The 19,214-nt window shown below is 32.6% G+C and overlaps 1 protein-coding gene and 1 long non-coding RNA gene across 3 annotated transcripts; both read left to right on the top strand.

Annotated features, from left to right (window-relative positions):
* The first annotated feature begins 2,818 nt into the window (after positions 1-2,818).
* LOC112499868 lies at positions 2,819-4,341 on the top strand. The gene is made up of 2 exons (XR_003067311.1): positions 2,819-3,250; positions 3,722-4,341. It is a non-coding gene; the product is annotated as an uncharacterized LOC112499868 (long non-coding RNA).
* Positions 4,342-13,696: 9,355 nt separating this feature from the next.
* On the top strand, positions 13,697-17,605 carry LOC112518542. Of its 2 annotated transcripts, none has more exons than XM_025126277.1 (4): positions 13,697-14,034; positions 15,199-15,711; positions 16,188-16,334; positions 17,215-17,605. In XM_025126277.1, exons 1-4 carry the CDS (start codon positions 13,930-13,932, stop codon positions 17,302-17,304), a joined length of 855 nt encoding a protein of 284 aa, XP_024982045.1. In that variant the 5' UTR covers positions 13,697-13,929; the 3' UTR covers positions 17,305-17,605. The 2 variants fall into 2 exon arrangements, with proteins under 2 accessions (XP_024982045.1, XP_024982053.1); XM_025126285.1 differs by having other exon boundaries at positions 16,236-16,334.
* The last annotated feature ends 1,609 nt before the right edge of the window (positions 17,606-19,214 follow it).

Genomic DNA, 19,214 nt, shown 5'->3' on the forward strand with positions numbered 1-19,214 from the left:
TGTTAGAACTCAATGATTATCCTAATTATATTTTAGATTTTTTATATTTAAAATGAGATGTTTATCTTATATTTGATTGTGTTTATCTGCAGTTAGTTACACGAATTCAGTTATAGGATGAAATCGGATAGGGATGAAATTGTTCAGGGATGAACGGGTTTAAGAGTTTTAAGAGTTTAAGAGTTTTTAAGAGTTTTAGCCAAATGCTTTATAATATAGTATAGATATATATATATATATATATATATTCAATTTTAATCGAATTTTCAAAAATATTGACCGCATGTATATTCACATGTATGAAGACGGAGTCAAAAAAAATATTCAAGGTGGTCCTTTTAAATTTAATTAATATATATCATAAATAATAAACTAACTTATACTAACACGTCATTATACTTTTTAAAACTTATAACCAATTAGTGACCTCGTTCTCTTAAAATTACACAAAGCCTTTAATCGTGGAATATAAGTTAAAGTGATGAGTGCACCAAAGGATTTGAATTCTTGATCAATTTTAATTACAAACGAACCCATAAATTACGCTTTTTAAAGCAATTGATTTGGTGTTTCTTTTTAGTGTTGATCTAATAGAACTCTTCGATTAAGATTGATCCAAATGTGAAGATCTCTTCTTACTTCTTACACTTCTCATCACAACTCTCGTTCTCACCGGACATTAACCCTAAACTAAAATCGAGGATGATGGATAAAACGAATGAATATGTAAAGCAGATTGAGGTTCGAGTTCTCAACTTTAGGAAGGCTATTTGATTATGGTTCATTGTGTATGTGCACTTTTAATATTAAAAAAAGAAAAGTGATCTCGTTCAACTCGAATTTAACTGTTTGATCAAATAGGATATGGCCCGTTTCATCTATTCGATTTGACAATGGAAACATGTATACTACGAATCTAAATAAAATGTTATCATAAATCAACGGAAGCAATAAATGCCAATAATTACGATTTAAATAATGAATCAAAGGTTAAATAAGGCATGTGCAAAGTTCTAATGCAGTAGGGGACATGGCACCCGCACCTAGCAATGTCACATGGTGGTGTGCCCATGCATCCTATTAATACTCAAATCTTAAGTGTTTATTTTTGTCCCAATTTTAACACTCATTCAAATTCTATAATTTGGACTCTAGCATTCCAAAAACACCCCATCTTTTTCGTGCCACACATTATTTGATTTTGACTTTTTATGGTCCATTTTCTTCATAAGTATAATTTAATTTTGAAATACCCTTTTTTTTATATTGGATTTAATCAAGTTTTATTATTATTAATGCTGTCCCCATGATTGTTAATGCATCAAAATCATGGATTGCCAGTGCACGTGAAAATTGACCTTTTTTTTCTTTTATGTCACTTTCTAATTTTTTGTGTACTTTTCTTTTTCATTTTCTATATAAATATTTCTAAAGACGTTGTCGTTACCTTTTTATTATTATTTAAGTTAGAAACTAATGTCGAGCTAATGTTTGACATAATGTCAACTTGAAGTGAAGTTGTTAACAACTATAACCGTGTCCGGTAATAAAAATGCCAATCATTTGATATCTAATGGTCTTGACAAGACATTTGATCGAAAATTCATGTCTATTGCGTCGCACATGAGATTGTAGGGACAATTTTGTGACCATTTACATTCAATTTTCTTTGCTTTGGTGATGGATGAACCCAACGTTGTCAGTGCCTTATTATGAGATATTGTTGTTACTGTTTTTTCCACGTTGTTCGAGTCATTTAGAATGATCCTTCATAGTTGGAAGCATTTAGAATCATCCTTCTTAGCTGGGATCACTTAAGGTTATAGTGTCTTATCAAAGTCCTAACGATAAACAAGATAAGACAATCCTATATTGCTTTTTAAAAGTTGTGAAAAATGATTATGGTGCTTGTGGAGGTTGAAAAAAGGGAAATTGATGTGGATGGAAGCTTGAAGTGGAAGAGTATAAGAAAATGACAACATTTTCAATTCAAATAAATGTAATCATGGTATCTAATCCATAAACCCATGTCAAATGTTTCCTTTAATAGCTTAGACATGTGTTTTGTCTTTTGAGGCTACATTAAAGGATGAAAAAAAATATCAGTTTGATAATACAAATGTTATATTTATATAACAACTCAAACGAGTCTTAACATAATACGAATGCTTAAAACATGAGAACTCAAACTTATCCCTTGTCACACAATTAGTAGGAAGCCTCCATGCAGACGTCCACAACTTTCAGATTTTCGATTTTTGCTGCTTCTTTGTTTCAGATCATATTTCTTTCGACAATTATAACTTTGGAGTTGATTTTTCACAAGTCATGAAATCCATGTGGCTTTACCAATAGGTTAAATTACATTGCATAAGATTTCACCAACATGACCTCCAGAAAAAGATGTTCCAATCCAAGTACAAGTAATGGGCTTATAAGATCTCAATGGGCCTTTTATTGCCATCTTGTATTGGGCTTATATTCATGAATAAATAGAATAAAAAACTAATTTTATCATTTTTTTCTTTCTATTTTAAATATTAAATCCTTATATTTTTTTAAAATAAATAAATCGTTTTTAAATTTTCTTATTCTAAATGATTAAGTCTTTAAATATCGTTTTTATATAAAATTTACCTTTTTTTATTTCTTATTCATCAATTATTAAAAAGGAACATAAAATTAATTACGTAAAATTATTCCCAAAAAACATGCTAAAAATTGTTAAATTATAGGACCAATATAAATACCGGCCTTTTTTGTTTCTAAAAGCACTAGAACTCTTCCGGTTCCCTCTCAAACCCTGACCCAGATCATCACATTATGCTGATTCGATCACTCTATCAAACCCTGACCCTGATCATCACCTTATACTGATTCGATTCCTCGATGACTGTTCTCTCAGATTACAAAGAGGAAGATCAGAAGCCAACGGAAAATGCCAGAAAGAACAGGAAGATCGGTAGATGGAGGAGTCAGGATTCTTGATCCAGACAAAAAAAAAACAAGAAGATCGATAGACGGAAGAGTCAAACGACGATGATGTGGAAGCCGTTTACTGAACTTCTAACAAACCCGCTCAAAATAAGACAAGGAAGAGTTATGTTGCTTTTCTGTTCTTTTTTGTATATAGGTAATATTAGTTTCACAGCTATTCTTCCAAATTATGCTTCTTTATTTATGCCAAATGGTTTTCCTTGGTTATAGCGCAGATAGCTGTTGAAGAACTATATCAATCCAGATCATTGAGGTATGTGCATTTGAACAACACATAACTTGGTAGATCTATGACCTATCAGTATCTCATTTGGATAACATGAATAAGATAGATTTCAATCCAACGGTATATGCACAAAACAACTTGGATAGGCAACTCTTATATGAATTTGTTCATGCTTTGCCTTTTCTAGTCATACAACATCGTCTTAAATTGCATTTGCTTGCCTAAGTCTCTGAACATTTTATTTCATTTGGATCCCTCACATACATACAATACCTGCTCAACTAAATAAGTGTTAAAATGACAAAGTGGTTCTTGACAGTTGACATAATCCTACAACATATTCCACTTAGGATTATTTAAGTTTATTAAAAAAAAACAAAAGTCTCAAAATACTGTCTAGTAGTAAACATCTATAAAAATTCAACAACCCATGATATAATGGTTATACAGCGCAAACGCAGGCATAAAGAATTTACAATATTATATCATCTTAAACAGGTTTCCAAGAGAATGACCACACCACAACTACAAGTACTCTAATGTATTAGGAAATAGATGTTGAAGATACTATTACTACATAGTCCAGCTACGAGTGTCTTATGACAAGGTTACCTCTCAGTCAGTTCTCTGCTTTTGTCTTGAAGAACATCAACAATCATGACGTACCTTGTTGTGCAACAAGTTCCCATATATGGATAGCAACATGAAGGAATGCAGCAACAATGATCATAAGAATAACTCATACAAATGAGTCTGCTCATGAGTGCTTGCCATAGAGAAGAAATCACAGGAATGAGGAACAAAACCTATACTGACAAAGGAAGGGCCACTATGATATTCATGAATCTAATGCGTATAAGATCTAAAAACTAAGCTCTTGTGAATTTATTATTAATTCAGAGTACAACAGAAGAAAATATCCAGAAGACGGAGTTGTAGACGACGTAATGATGATTCTATCCTGTGAAGAGTAACTACGTATTCATAGATATATCATCTTAAATCAAATAAGTGTAAGGATATGAATGGAAGAGGTTGACAATAAGTTCTTTCAAAATTAACTATTTGTCCCTCTGTTAGAGGTGTTCCAAAAATGTCTGCGATCGATTTTGATGGTCTCTCATTCCTTTCTATGATTTGATTGTCGTTCTTTACCTAATAGATCTTATGAATGCTAGCCATGGTTCAATAGAATGCAAAATCAAAAGAGAGGGGAAGAATTCAAAGCAAGGGATTAGGCCTGCACAGTTTGTAGAGAGAGTCTTTTCTTTCTTTACATAGCGTATTCATGAACACGTAGTATACTGGGGGATTAGAACATCGTGCTAGGTGTTTACTATTCTATCAGAAGTCATAGTATGCTAGGAAATTAGAACATTGTTATAGTAGCGTGGACAGAAAAGGAAAGTAAATTTAAAATGATATCCTTGTAAGGGACAAAAGCATGGTTTCCCCTTGTTTTGCAGCTGATTATTATGTTACCGCAGACGTTTGTTTTTTATGTAGCGATGCACTGTTGTCCCTGGGGTTTTTCTTGTTTTGGAGCTCCCTGTTCACTAGGGATGCAGAGTTAGAAACTCATGTTGATTTGCTTTGTACGTAAAAGAAGTATTTTAATGTTTTGTCTCCTCCCCAAGGTAGCTGTAATTTAATGAACCTTCTTATTCTTGATTGTGTTTTATTGATGACCATACACCTTTTCTACATATAAGTTACTATATATTTCCCCAGCTAGTTTATCTTAATCTTGATATACATACATTAAAATAAGACTCCTTCTCTAACTGTAACAGTAGCATTGCTGAGCACTGTATTGTTCATCCAGCTAGGTTCTCCCATGGTAGTATGATACTCAACTATCCTATAGAGCAATTCAATCTCGTGGTAAGGCTAGGGCTACGAAAACTCGTTTTGTATGAGGTTGACAAATATGGTGGAGCATATGGGTGAAGTTTAATATGTAAAAGCTGAACCTCCACCTCCCCCCCATGGGTCTTTCACCATTTAGCTATGCTAAAGAGAAAGGTGCTGAAGATGCTATTAGGCTTGACAGTTTGATAAGTTGTTCATATAAGTTCGTCGTTTTTCTGTTGTAGAAGTTAAAGAAAAGCCTACACTATTGGTTGCTACCATGTCTTCAATAATAGTTTGATGAAAGCAACTTGTTTTCTGGTTCAAGGTGTCAACTTAATAGTGTGATGCGTGTTATGGTTATTCCTATCATGTCTTCAATAATCGTTCTCCGGTTTTGCATGGCCTATATGTTGGATGTAGATATTGTGAGAGGATAATAAAATCTAAATGTTGGTTTTCTATAACGCATTGATATGTTGAGTTCTAACTTCTGGAAGCCTAAGGTCCTTTTACATAGATATATAGATCTCATTATTCGATTTCTTTTTGTTTCACATTTTATCATGTCATTGAATTATATTGGTATTTCAGAATGTACAGTAATTTATCTTGTCACATTGGGGGAGGTAGTTGAGATATATAGATTGCTGCAAATCTGTAAGTAAAGGATAGTCCTGCTTCACTCAACACCTTGATCCCCAATTTGAGACTCTTTTTGGTTCTTTAACCATCTTTTCAATTCTTATAAATTATTAAACAGTTCCTCATAAAGGAAATGTTCTAAATATGGAGAATTATACTCGGGGCCAGTCTCTGCAAGAGGTCACCATTAACATTCCTGTTCCTCATGGAACCAAGGCCAGATTTATTGTGTGTTAAATAAAGAAGAATCGTGTCAAGGGTCAGCCTCCATGCTTGGTGCAAGTGTGTTAATGGAACTTCATTTATTTTGCACACTTTGCTGTGATATATCATTCATCTCCTCTAAGATCCACTCATAAAACGGTCAAATAACCTCTTTTATTTCATATCTTACATCGAATATTACATTGTCCATATTTCATTCCCTTGTGCTGAGGATCAAAAATATTTGCCAGTGCTTTTAGACAAGCAGGAATAGAGAACCAACAGTAGACTAAATATATCTAATGTCATATGAAGATTTCATGAATTTTAGTTTTTTACAGCAGCAGGTTAAGTTTCTCTTTCACGAACATATAGTTTACTACTCTGGTCTTGACTGTCAATTCCAGCAGAATCAAGTGGAGTGTGGAATTGAGCAGGATCAAGTGGAATGGTGGAATTGACAGTCAGGATAAGAGGAGTAAACTATTTGTTCATGAACAAGAAACTTGACCTGCTGTCGTAGAATACTAAAAATGATGGTGTCTTTATATGAGAGAAGCAAATGGGCCTGCCAACAAGCCAAGAAATGAAGAGATTTGTAGCTGAGGTGAATTATTCTTACTATCTTATTCACGAGTTTGTTCTGCTTGTTTTCCTTTAGTTACAGATGACAATACAAATATACGCAGCACCTGGAGATGGAGGTTTTTTAATGGCCAATATAATTTAGCATTAATTTCCCGGAACTTGTTAGGCAACTCTTTTGCTTGATACGCGTGATAAAAAAAACATGACCTTTCATCATTCTCCTGTAATGCTTTTGCAGAAGGTACAATTGTCTGTTGCATACAAGACTTTATTTATGAAATGCCAGGCGAATATGTTAATAAATTGGTAGTGAAACAAGAAGTGATCCTAAACTAAGGGTGTTTGGGGGAATCCGTAGTTCCAATAATTAGGAAAAGCAAGAGCGTGTAATGTAGAGACACGTATCTGGGAAAAAACATGTCTATTTCGAAAGTAGGTGTCCCCATGAAGGGAACGACACCCCGCATGAAGTACTAGGGACCATGCATTAGGAATATCTTTTTCTACTGTTTGTTGTATGCTTCTTTCTTTCCCATTTGAACATATAAAAATTTCTGTTGAGACTTTTTAATCCAAATTTACACAATCCTATCTGCTGCCTGCATTGTTATATTTTTTTGCAGGTGTGATTGAAGAATAGTTTTGTTGAGGAAAGCCATGTGGTCTTGAACATGCTTTGTAGGTAAGCCATATCATTGAAGCTTTAGTGGTAAGATATATAACCAAAAAAGAAAGTAAAAAAAGTTAAATTAACAAATGAAGTTGATAATAGATAGGTGGTGATGTTGAATTGAAGAGACAAGTGGGGGAACATACAATCATTCATCCCATGTAGTTACATAAGACTACAAAATAACCCAAACCATCACATGTCTTATCCTCATCCCCACCCCCTTCTATGCCCTTTGGCTTTGGCTTTGGCTTTGGCTTAGGCTTTGAGTTTGGGGAGGTGACATGTATCCTTTGGTATGCTATCATCATTTTATACAACTTAACTGAACACATGAAATCACTTGTAAAGAAACCTTTCTTAAGTGCATCAGTTCTTGTTTTGAAATCAAATACGTAGGGACCGTTTGCCAAATGTTTATCCAGTAAGTGTTTACTGAGATCACTTACTTTATTAAATGCACATGGCGAAGGTCTAGAATCTTACATGGTAAGAGCAATGGCAAGGACCGAGTCTTACCCGGTAAGTGAAGGTGATTGCTTTTATCCGGTTATACGATGTCGTTTTGATGGACTAGAATGTTATTCCGTAAGGTAAATGAGAATGTGAGTTTAGTGTTTACTAGATAAGCGTTTAGTGTCTGTTTTCCACTTGACCAAATGTTGGTATTGAAAATAAGGAGTAGCACGATGAGATGGTTCCCTCCCCTTGAGTTATGTCACAATCATCACTATAATAATACATTATTATTATTAATCAAAATAAAGAGATGTTGACATACTTTTTTCAAAATAAAGCCTTGAAAAACAAAAAATGCTTGTCCAATTGTCAAATTGCATTGATGGTTTTAATTATATAAACCAAGTTCGTTTTCACACTTGAAAACATTAAAAGAAAAACCCATATTCATAATCGTATTGAACATCAAAAGAATAATGAGCAAATATTGGGAAAAAGAAGTTGGGTGGAAATTACTTAAGAGATTTAAACCCATGTTAAAAAGAATATATAAATAGACATGGCCTTTTGGGTAGAGATATTTGGTCCGTTACAAGTCTCTCTCTACTTGATTGAATCATTTTATAAATAGAATTATGCCCCTTTTTGCCAAAGAAACCACATGATCAACCTTACACATTCATTGTACAATAAATATCACTTCATTAATCCATTTCTATTTTGGTTATAAATTTGTAGCTACCCAATTAATAATAATATAACCCCCATGCCTTCGTTGATATTGTAACTTATGCTACATGTATAATATAAACAAACGACATTTTTTTTAAGAATTCCAAAGAATTGAAACTGATTATATGTACATATCCCCAGGTGATTAACAAACCCTCTTTTTGACCTTTTCGAAACCAGTTTGCATAGTTGCTAGATGCTCTTGCTCAATGTTCGCCTTTCTTCATCACTTTATTACATATATACACGTACACACACACACACACACACACACACACATATATATATATATATATATATATATATATATATATATAGGAGTCAAGTTTAGGGAAAACTTCAAATAAATGAAAAACTGAGGTAATCGTTCATCTGGACGGTATCTACATATAATTTTTAAGCAATTTATTCGGTATCTACATGTGCGTCAAAACCAAGAGACAACTTTAGTTACTTATAAGTACATGTTCATACCTTTCAGATGAATGGTTATCATGATGTTATTCAGATTTTCATTTTTTAGGGTTTCCCTTGAACCTTTACCTCTCTCTCTGTATGTATATATATATATATATATATATATATATATATATATGTGTGTGTATATATATATGATATAAAATTAGAGTTGAAGTAATTATAGCCAAAGATGGCAACATCAGGGTCCCATATGTGCCAATTTATTAACGATGACATACCTTTCCTTTCTTTCCCAGCTGTTTTGGCCTTTTGTTTTCATTCTCCCATCTCTTTATCTCCATCTCTCTCCCATTTGGCATCTCTCAATCCATTTCCTCATTCCACTTCTTAAAATGGCCAAAACAACGCTTGCGAATCCGCATATATTATCTTTCAAATTCTTTCAACTATAAGTCATCAAACAACTCTAAATTTACTCCGTCTTTTGAATAGAGAGAACTAAAGCCAACGATCGTTGTGAAGGTGTGCTTCAGACACGTGTTGCTCACATGTCGATTCGTACGTGTTTTCTTTTTTAAAATAAAAGAAAGAAACATGAAGAAATGGGCACTCTCAAAAAGTTATGTTGGCATATTGTTGTAGTTGTAGTGCATGGAATGGAATTATGCATCTTGCAATTCTAAAGCTATGCCGTTTTTGGTAATCATAATTAAACTTTAACTTCTCATTTTTAAAGCTTTGTCTTGGTTTATACAGATTCTATAAATAAAATTAAAAAAAGAAAAACCGAACAAACAATTTTTTTACATTTTCTCCATCTTACTTTTCTCTTTTTACGTTGGTTGATTTTAGAAACAACTTTAGAGAAAGACCAGCTTTTATACTATTTTAAATGAGTAAGCATTTGAATTGTTTTTTTTAAATGAAAAACCAATAAACTTTCTTATTTTGAATGATTAAATCCATGAACTATTTTTTTGAATAAAAAATCCATTAAACGTTTTCAATTTAGATGATTAAGTTTCTAAACAATTTTTCAATAAATTAAATCATCAAACTTTTAGAAATTTGTTACGCCCATTTTTTAACCCAAAAAAAGCTGCTTGTATTTGGTTATCTTTTGATTCTATACTTTTAGATAGATAAAAAGAACAGAGTAAAAAGAGGGAGATCAATGATAGGGGTCAAAAACGTGTTTGGAGATATGAAGTACGGATGACGTTGGGGCAACGAGGAGTGGCGAAGGGGAGCGATACAGTTGTTTGTGAGGAGTTTTAATGGGCGTAGTTTGGCCATGGTAAAACTGATTTAGATTCATTTTTACTTTAAAACATTCTTAGTCTGTTACAAGTAGTTTTTTTTAATTAAAAGATGTAGGTAACCAATTTTTAGAAGTTCGAAGGTTTATTTATTCAAAAAAATGTTTAGAGATTTAATCATTCAAAATAAAAAAATCATCATTTAGAATCAGAAAGGTAATTTTTATTTCATTCAAAAAAATAGTTCGTTGATTTAATCATTCAAATGAGATAGTTCGTTGGGTTTTTCTAAACATTTCCTTTTTTATATTTTTGACCGATTAAGTTTATGAATATTTTTTAAACAATAAAAGCATGCACTTACTGAAATCGAACAAAATGATCTTTTAGAGAAGTGATTGAAAACTAATTAGGTACTAAAAATCATTATTCGTGGAGGAAAAAAACCAGTGATATATTTTGAGCGTTTAAGTCATTGAATATTTGTTTTCATTAATAAATCCCCCGTATTTACTAAAAATGAACAAAATAGTCATTATAGGTTATTGTAGTAAAAATCCTTAATACATTGTTTTAAAAGTTAAAAGAAATAGGTTATTGTAGAAAAATGACCATTTTGTTCTATTGACCAGAAATAGTTTATTGTAGTAAAAATCCTTAATGAAAATTGTTATGTTTCAATAAGATATAATGATATATTTGTTCATTAAAGGTTCAACAATTTAATCACTGGATTCTTTATCGAACATTTTCGTTAATTTTATTAAAACTAGAAATGTATTATAATAAAAATATAAGTAAAGAGTCGATAGAACTATTTCCCGGTTTTTATGTGTAAGTTAAATTTTTTGGTTATTCTACAAAAAAAAAACAAGCTTCTTAGTTTTCTTTCCTTCAGTTATTGTTTGCAATGGGCATGCACTCTTTAAAAAACCAGAAAAAATACTCCACTTTCCACATTCGGCATCGGAAAAAAGACAAAAAGGATTGATGCATAATATATATATATATATATACACACACACACAAACGAAAATTCTAACTATTTAAGAGAATAAATCACGGGGTAAAATCATCGTGGGGTAAAGTCATGTGAATCACATGTGATTTTGTATATGATGTTAATGTAAAATCACATGTGATTCAAACGTTCTTTCGTTCTCTTAAATAGTCAATAGATATCATTATCATTTGAATGCGTGTCTCTCTCTCTATATATAAATATATATATATATATATATATATATATATAATATGTTGTCGAAATTGCAAATGTGGAGGAATAGACCTCTCCCACATTCACAAATAAAAAGGAATTTAAGTACTTTGATCCAACTACAAACATAGAATCTTCTCCTTCCTTTTTCATATTAATTTTACAGCTAATATATCCATTTTCTTTTCTTATTTCTTTAAATTTATATGCAATAAAAAACAGAATATTGTAATACGCGTTACTCGTTACGATGTTTCATGCTGTTTGTATTCAATCCGATAAATATGTCTTATTTTATGTGGAGTTTTTTTTCATATCCAACTTCGAAAATACAATTTAAATATATATATATATATATATATATCAAAATAAATCATTTAAAAGATCATCTGTCTATTTTCTAGGATATATTATTATAAAGGGTCATTTCATACATGTTATATTTATTTGAAATTTAATTTAAAAAAATAATTATTTTAAAGTAAAGAAAAAAAGACATTTTTTAGTGTAATCAACTCTGATTTTAATATTCTTTATTTAATAAAATTAACAGAAAAAAAAATTTGGTGGCCATTAATGAATGACTTCAGGTTCATGTCCCATAATGCATTAATAAATATAAAATTGATTGGAGTCCTTCAATATAATTATTATTGCTGGTTGGATTTTTTTTTATCAAATTCTTGCTTGACTACCAATCTATTTGAAAAATACAAACACAAAAAAAAAAAAAAAAAAAAAAACCTATAAATCCATTTTAATATTTAAAAAAATATAATGAATTTAATTCCCATTGTGGTCTAAATTCATTGCACCCAACTTATGCAGATGGGCAGTGGGAGTAGTACAGTACCAGTCATTTAATGCACAAACATGCATCTGCAATGAAAAGGGTTGGGTTTTTTGGTACATTGAGTCTTGGGTGCGAGTACGGCTTGTAATGAATTTTTATGGAAATTATATCGGGGGACCAATGCGATTGCAAGAAAAAGGGTTTCCAAGTTCTGTCAATTTTACCCCCTCAAGTTTATGCCTTGTCCTCTGTTGTCATTATTTTGATGGATTCATGTCACCAATGGTAAGACTAAACTGTTAAAAAAACTTCATTTTCATGGATAAAGGTACACGCTCTTTTACTTTGGTGGCACACATTATAAGTTGTACCATGTCCGTTTTATCATATTATATTCTATCTAGGTGTCTACAGATATGTCATATTCTAAAATCGACCTATCATTAACTATTAAAATGAATATTCTAATGTTATTTAAAAAAATCACATGAAATCGTTGTTTTCCATGTGTGATGACAAAAACAAAACAAAATTATGTTTTCTTTTTTCCTTTTATGTAGTCTAGATAAAATTTTATGAATGAGGATAACTAATTAAAAACATAAAATTGATATTATTTTTTGACCCATTAACTTATCTCTCTAATAGAAGATACTTGATTGTAATTCCATAATTAAATTCTTAAAATACACCATTTTCATGGACTATATATTTGTTTTTAAGATTAACGTCGATACTATTATTTGAGATGTGTTATAATTATTTTATTAGCAGATAATTAAAAATATATATAAATTTATATTGATCATATATTATTTAAGAAACTAATAATATATCATATGTTAGGTATATAAAAATGCTTTCCCCAAAATTTTAGTGAACCAACTTTGTAACTCATTGTCAATCACATGATTAAGCCATCAAGTTTAGGAATTGTTTCTTGTTGTAGACTACAATTAAGAGATAAGAAAAAAGTGGGAGTTGTGCATTCACAATGTAATTGCAATTAAAACCGAGTTAAATGGCAATCGTGTGAATTTGGTAACTCAACAAGCATCTTAATGTGTCAATCATATTGTGCAATTTTAATAGAATTATTATTGGCCATAATGTTGTAATATGCGTTGAAATTTTGTCTAAAAACGAAGAATCTATTATTTTATAGAATATATTTCATGTTTTTGTCTTATTCATCTCCAAATAATATTTCTTGTCGTATAAAAAACCCTGCTATATCTATAGAAAAAAGATCAAAACATTTAAAATCATGTATGTCTTCTTTATTTATCATAATGGTTTTTATATATATATGTATATATATATGTGTAAAAATATAAAATGACTTTGACCTATATATTTAATATTTAATAGATGTAAGTGATGATCAACTTATTTGGCATGCTTTCAAACAGGATGGCACAGAAAGCAATAATAAATCAGATACCAACACTCCTAATTGCATTATCAAATAGTTATCGGCATTAATAGTTCAGTTGTTATATGTGTAATTCTGGGAAGCTATTTGGGAATTTTATATTATATAATAGTATATGTATATAGTTTGGACAAAAAACATGGGCCCCACAGGTGATGTCGGCTTGTAGTCACAAGCCCCATATAAATCAATGAAGCAGGTACCGAGAACACATACAAAATCATCATAGAGAGGACCTCTCTCCCTCTCTGTTGTTTTCTGTGTGAATCTTTTTCCCTATTATACCCTCCTGTCTTTTGTGTGTTGTACTTTTACTAGCTGCTGCTTGTTATTGAAAACAACCGTCTTTTTTTCTCCATTGGAACTCGACTTTCTTGAGAGGTGAAGAAGAAACCAGAAAAAAAAAAGATCCTTTTTTTTTAATCAAACAAGAAATGTATGCTGAGACTGGCCTAATGTTCCCTTATTTTCAGAACTTCTCATCTGATGTTCAACAATTTGATGATTTCTGTCACTCACAGAAGCCCATTATTTGCTTGGTAATTCCCAATTTTGGTCTTTCTTTCCATCATCTTGAATGCTGTATTTGATTGGTGAATAGGTGCATCTATGAATTAGGGTTTTCTTTAAAGAATTGAAATGCATGTATTTTTTTTTTTTTTGACATTTTTATGGTGGTATAACTGTAGCAATTAAACCTCCATGGTTTCTTTCTTGATGAGCTTTAAGTTTTTCTTCCTGAGAAATTGAGAATGAACTGTTTCGTGAACAAATTTTAGTGATCTCCCAGAAAAAATTCAAAGATTTCAAGAAATGTTCAAGAATTTTATTGGCAATCAAACAGGGTTGTGTGTGTGAGTCATCATCTATTTAGGATTTTTGTTTGTTCTTTCCCATCTTTAAAAGGACAATGGGAATGGGTCATTCAATGTCCATTTTCAGTGTTGTTTTCCATTGTTCTTGAATAGAAGATACATATTCAGCTAGGTTTTTGTCCTCCCATCCCCCTATTTGTTCCACTTTTGTGAATATTGGATGTCAACTTGTATTAAAGATTCACCTTTTCACCGCACTCACAAGAGCTCAAATGAACAAAAAAAGGTAGGATAAATGGAAAAAAGCTAAAGCAAAGGTACCACTATGATCGTAATTTGATCCAATGGTTTTGTTTTGTGGAAATTCTAATTCGGGAAAAGGCAATTGACCCCCAAAAGTCGTTTTTGATCTTTCTTTCTTGTTCAAAGGGGATCGATTGTACTACAAGCCAACCCATATTCTTGAGTGTTCGAAAGGTTGAGCTCATACTGATATCTGTCCTAAGCCACTAAGCCCATCAAACTAATTTTGGTTGCCTTTTTGGGAAATTATTAAAATTAGTTATGCTGCACCACTTTGAGTTTGGGAAGATTGTTTACGGTGAAAAAGCCATTACATTGTTGCTAATGGATCAAGTGTGGTAGCTTAAACCATAAAATCGAACCATTATAATCGTAGAGGGTAGTTATGATCTCCAATTTTCTGTATGACTTTCAAGTTTTTGGTTTATATGATCAAATATTCTCACTATTCATTCATGTACTCATTTTTGTATTCGATAGTTAGTTTCTTGCTTGATTGTTGATGAGAATTCTGCTAGTGCTTGATTCTGAAAAAAAGAGGCAAATTCTTGTTGTTTCTAACGGATCTTCGTCTGGTATCTTCAGGATAGTCTGGTTCAGACCTCTACCATATCAGATTATGATCTTGGGGGTGAAGGAGATCTTTTCAAAGCACCAGAACCGATAATCGAACAACCATTCGTTAGCCTTGCTCCCATGACATCTGCTATGTCAATGATCTCTTGTGGAGAAGACCCCATTTCCATTTCCCCCCAGGAACTCAAGGTTACAGATATCGAATCGCTTCAGAACGAGGAATTACTGAATGATGTTTTCTATGAATGCAAAAATATCTTGGCAAAAGAAGTAGCAACTGGATCATCACCATTGTCTGAAGTTCTAAGCTTCAATTTCCCAGTTACAACAGATGAAAACCCCATTGCAAAGGAAAATGTTCATCCATTGTGTCAAATCCCAAAAAGCATGAGCTATGACAGTCTGAATTCAAGAGATTGGGTTAATGGGACTCAAATAAAGCCCAATTTTCTGGATTTCAGTGAACTAGATTTTGGGAATGCTTATGGTATGCGAAGGGCTTTCAGTGATGGAGACATAAAGGTCAAATTTAATTTACTTTTTGCATTGTGTATGCATATGACAATAGAGTTTGTATCGGTATATATCTTTCTAATTCAAAGCCGAACCCATTAGATCATAATAGAGAAAATCTATAAAAGAAATCATCCCATGGATGCAATAGAACTAAAAGAATCCGTCTTTTTCTTTCTATCTTGCTTTATTGAAGGGATGATAGGTTGTGTGATTGTATCCCGCTTTCAAGAATCAGCATAGAAGCATGAAAAATCCCCTAATCACCAAGCAGAAGACTAATTCATTATCATGAAGTAAGTTGCATATATGACAGAAGTTGAAAGAAACTTCATTCTATCATATGCCTGTTAAAGTGTGGCCACGTTCCTTTGCATGCATTCATATATGCATCTAAGAATCGAATCTTTACACGTGTGTGTGTGCTTAAGGAAGCAGGATAGATCAGGTTCATTGATACCAAGCGTTTTTCTATTTTATGACAGACCCTTGCTGATGCTAACCCAAGCCTCATTCATTATCCCCTTGGGCAGCCGCAGCTGATCAGTGAGCGCACCACTAAAGAACGCATGCAAAAGCTCTCAAGATACAGGAATAAGAAAACAAAGAGGAATTTTGGCAGAAAAATCAAGGTAATTGTGTATCAAAATAGTCTTTTTCCATAAAATGAATGTGCAGATGACTTGGGTTTTTCTGTTCATCTCACTGTTAATATGTGCTAGTCTGATATCATCATTTAAAGTCTTGTTGCATGCTCTTTAGAGCGTTTGACATGATTATTTCTAGAATAGTTGGTATTTGTATGATGATGAATCACACTCGAGTAGTTACTTAACATGGTTTTGGTGGCGGTAGATAATAATAGGAGGCTCCTTACCAATTGAAATGATAAGGAGCAGAGAGATTTTCACTCCTCTTCACAGAAGTAAGCTTATAAGTGCCATTTTTATGGTACCAGCTCCAGAATTATTTCTTACAAAATTTGATTGATTCAAACCTCAAGGTTACTAGGGTAGGACTGGACTCATTGGGCTAAAGATCTCTCTGTTAGTTGCTGCTCACATGAAGCTCAGGTCCAGAGAAGTTCACAAGTGCCAGTCCTAGGCCTGGAAGCCTGATCGGAGTCTGGAACTGAATAAAACAAACCAGGCCTGCATTCATCCTGGTTCGAACGGTAAAAAAGGACAGGTCCAAATCAGTCTTGACACTCAAAAGCGAACGTTTTTCATTCATACCTTGCATGTAATATGCTCTATGATATCATAAGTTGTAACTTATTAATGTAATTTAAAATGTATGCTACTTTTCTACACCCAGAGTCCCAGACCATGAAATTTTCCTTTCTTGATTGCCCACCTAGGCCTGGTTTGACCAAAAGCCCACCCAGGCCTGGTTTGGCCAAAAGCCCAGCTAGGCATTGTTAGACCAGCAGGTCTTTTGACTAGCTATTTAGGAATGTATGTTTTGGTGTGAATAAGCTTATTATTGTTATTAATGTTTTGTGGTGTTCAGTATGCTTGCAGGAAGGCTTTGGCAGACAGTCAGCCAAGGATCAGAGGAAGGTTTGCCAAGACTGATGAATCTGACATGTTGAGAAAGTAATATGTAGAAGAAATCATAGAAATCTAGACCTGATGAAGCAGATAGAAGAAAATATGAATGGTAGCTTACAATTTGGCAGAGGCCCACCCCCGCCGTAGGTCAAAGTCAAAGCAAGCAGGTTTTGCTAAATAAGGTAGGAGGCCCGATATATATATATAAGCAGCAAAACCTTTTATGATCTGTTAGTAAATGTAATAATAATCTTTCTTTCATAAACCCCCAAATCTTGAACTTGTGTTGTATATAAAGTATGTTGTTGAATAACGATCACTACTTGTGTTATATACTGTGTTTTCGGAGCAAATTAAAGATGATGATCCGGTCGGTCCTACTCCTATGTGCTGGGGAGTCTCGGAGTAGGGTCTTGAATGCTTGTTCCGGTTTTCTGTTTATAAAAAGGTCAAGCATTCTTGTTCATAAAACTTGAATCTTGACAGTGTTTTGGTTGATAAAAGCTATTGTTTTGCAGCATTTGGTAGATGAGAAGTGAATGATGAAGGTATTTTGGTGCTAAAACCTGAATCTTGGAAATCCATGGAATCAATCAAAATTGATGTTAAAAAGAATAAGAAATGAAGTAGGACATATGCCTTGTACAAGACCAGGCCTCATGTAGGTCTATTCTTTTCTTGCCAATGGAGTCCATCTCAGTTTCCCTTCCATAACTTATTTATGGGGTTTTGTTTATATCTCAGTCGGTATCACTTATTATTCATATCCCTCCTTATTTACCGCACATATCACTTGGGTTGGGTTGGGTATGAATAGAATTGACCTTAGTTTATCATCTATTCATAGGTTTAATGATAATTGTTATCGTCATTTGAGATAGTTAATATAGCTAAAAAGAAGTAGAGACATAAACTCAACAAATATTATGTAAAATTTTACACATTATTAATATATGATAGACTAGTATATTATACATAGATGTAATAGAAATTTATTGAAGTTATATATATATATATATATATATATGTGTGTGTGTGTATGTGTATTAGTGGCGGGTTGGTTGGATTGATCTAGGCTAATCCAATTTCAACTCTCTTAATTGGCAGTTTAGCGGTCCGGCGGGTTGGCGGTTTAGTGGGATGGGTTTGATTGAGTTGTTAGCGGGCTAGGTTGGGTGGGTTATAAGCGGTTTGATGGTTTTCTATACACCCCTATTACATTCAACTCTCATAGTTGTCAAATTTGTTGTTTTTAGCTTAAATTTTGGTTTAGCGGGCTGGGTTTAATCGGGTTGTTAGCGGGTTAGGTTGGGCGGGTTAAGCGGTTTGACGATTTTTCTGTACACCCCTATTAGGTTCAAATCTTGTAGTTGTCAAATTTTGTTGTTTTTTAACTTAAATTTTGGTGTTTTTTTTAGAAACCTCTTGTGTTTTTGAAAAGAAAAATCAATTAAAATAGTCATTTTTAGATGTTGATTTCTTCTCTTAGCCATTTCTCTCATAGAATCACCAAAATGTCATTAGGTTCGCAATTTGCGGAGGTATTAAAATGTAAAAGAAAAGAAGTCTTTGAACCAGATCCGCAAGTGCAGGGATCAAAATTCGTCCCAACAACTGCAAGTGGCGGAAGTGCCACTTTTGGACCTATGTCAATTTTATAGATTTGGTCCCTCTACTTGCGGACCTAATTTCTTTTTTTACACTTTGACCCATCTATAAATTGCATACTTGTTACTTACGGACCTAGTGACATTTTGGTGATTTTAGGAGAGAAATGACTAAGAGATGAAACCACAAACCGAAAATCTATTTTAATTAATTTCCCTTCTGAAAATATATGTAAACCAGACTCGAACATGATTCTCTTCTATGTAATGACAAAGAACCAATCAACAGATTTATACTAATATTGTGAAAAGAAAATTAAATATTTTTTATAATCAAATTATACAACCACTT

This window comes from Cynara cardunculus, assembly GCF_001531365.2.
Source record: "Cynara cardunculus var. scolymus isolate 2C chromosome LG 1, CcrdV1, whole genome shotgun sequence".
NCBI classification, from domain to species: domain Eukaryota; kingdom Viridiplantae; phylum Streptophyta; class Magnoliopsida; order Asterales; family Asteraceae; genus Cynara; species Cynara cardunculus.

Coding starts and splice junctions, on each gene's coding strand:
- LOC112518542 (XM_025126277.1), top strand. CDS start 13,930: ATGTATGCTGAGACTGGCCTAATGTTCCCTTATTTTCAGAACTTCTCA. Junction 15,712..16,187: donor TCAGTGATGGAGACATAAAG/GTCAAATTTAAT, acceptor ATTTTATGACAG/ACCCTTGCTGATGCTAACCC. Junction 16,335..17,214: donor ATTTTGGCAGAAAAATCAAG/GTAATTGTGTAT, acceptor TGTGGTGTTCAG/TATGCTTGCAGGAAGGCTTT.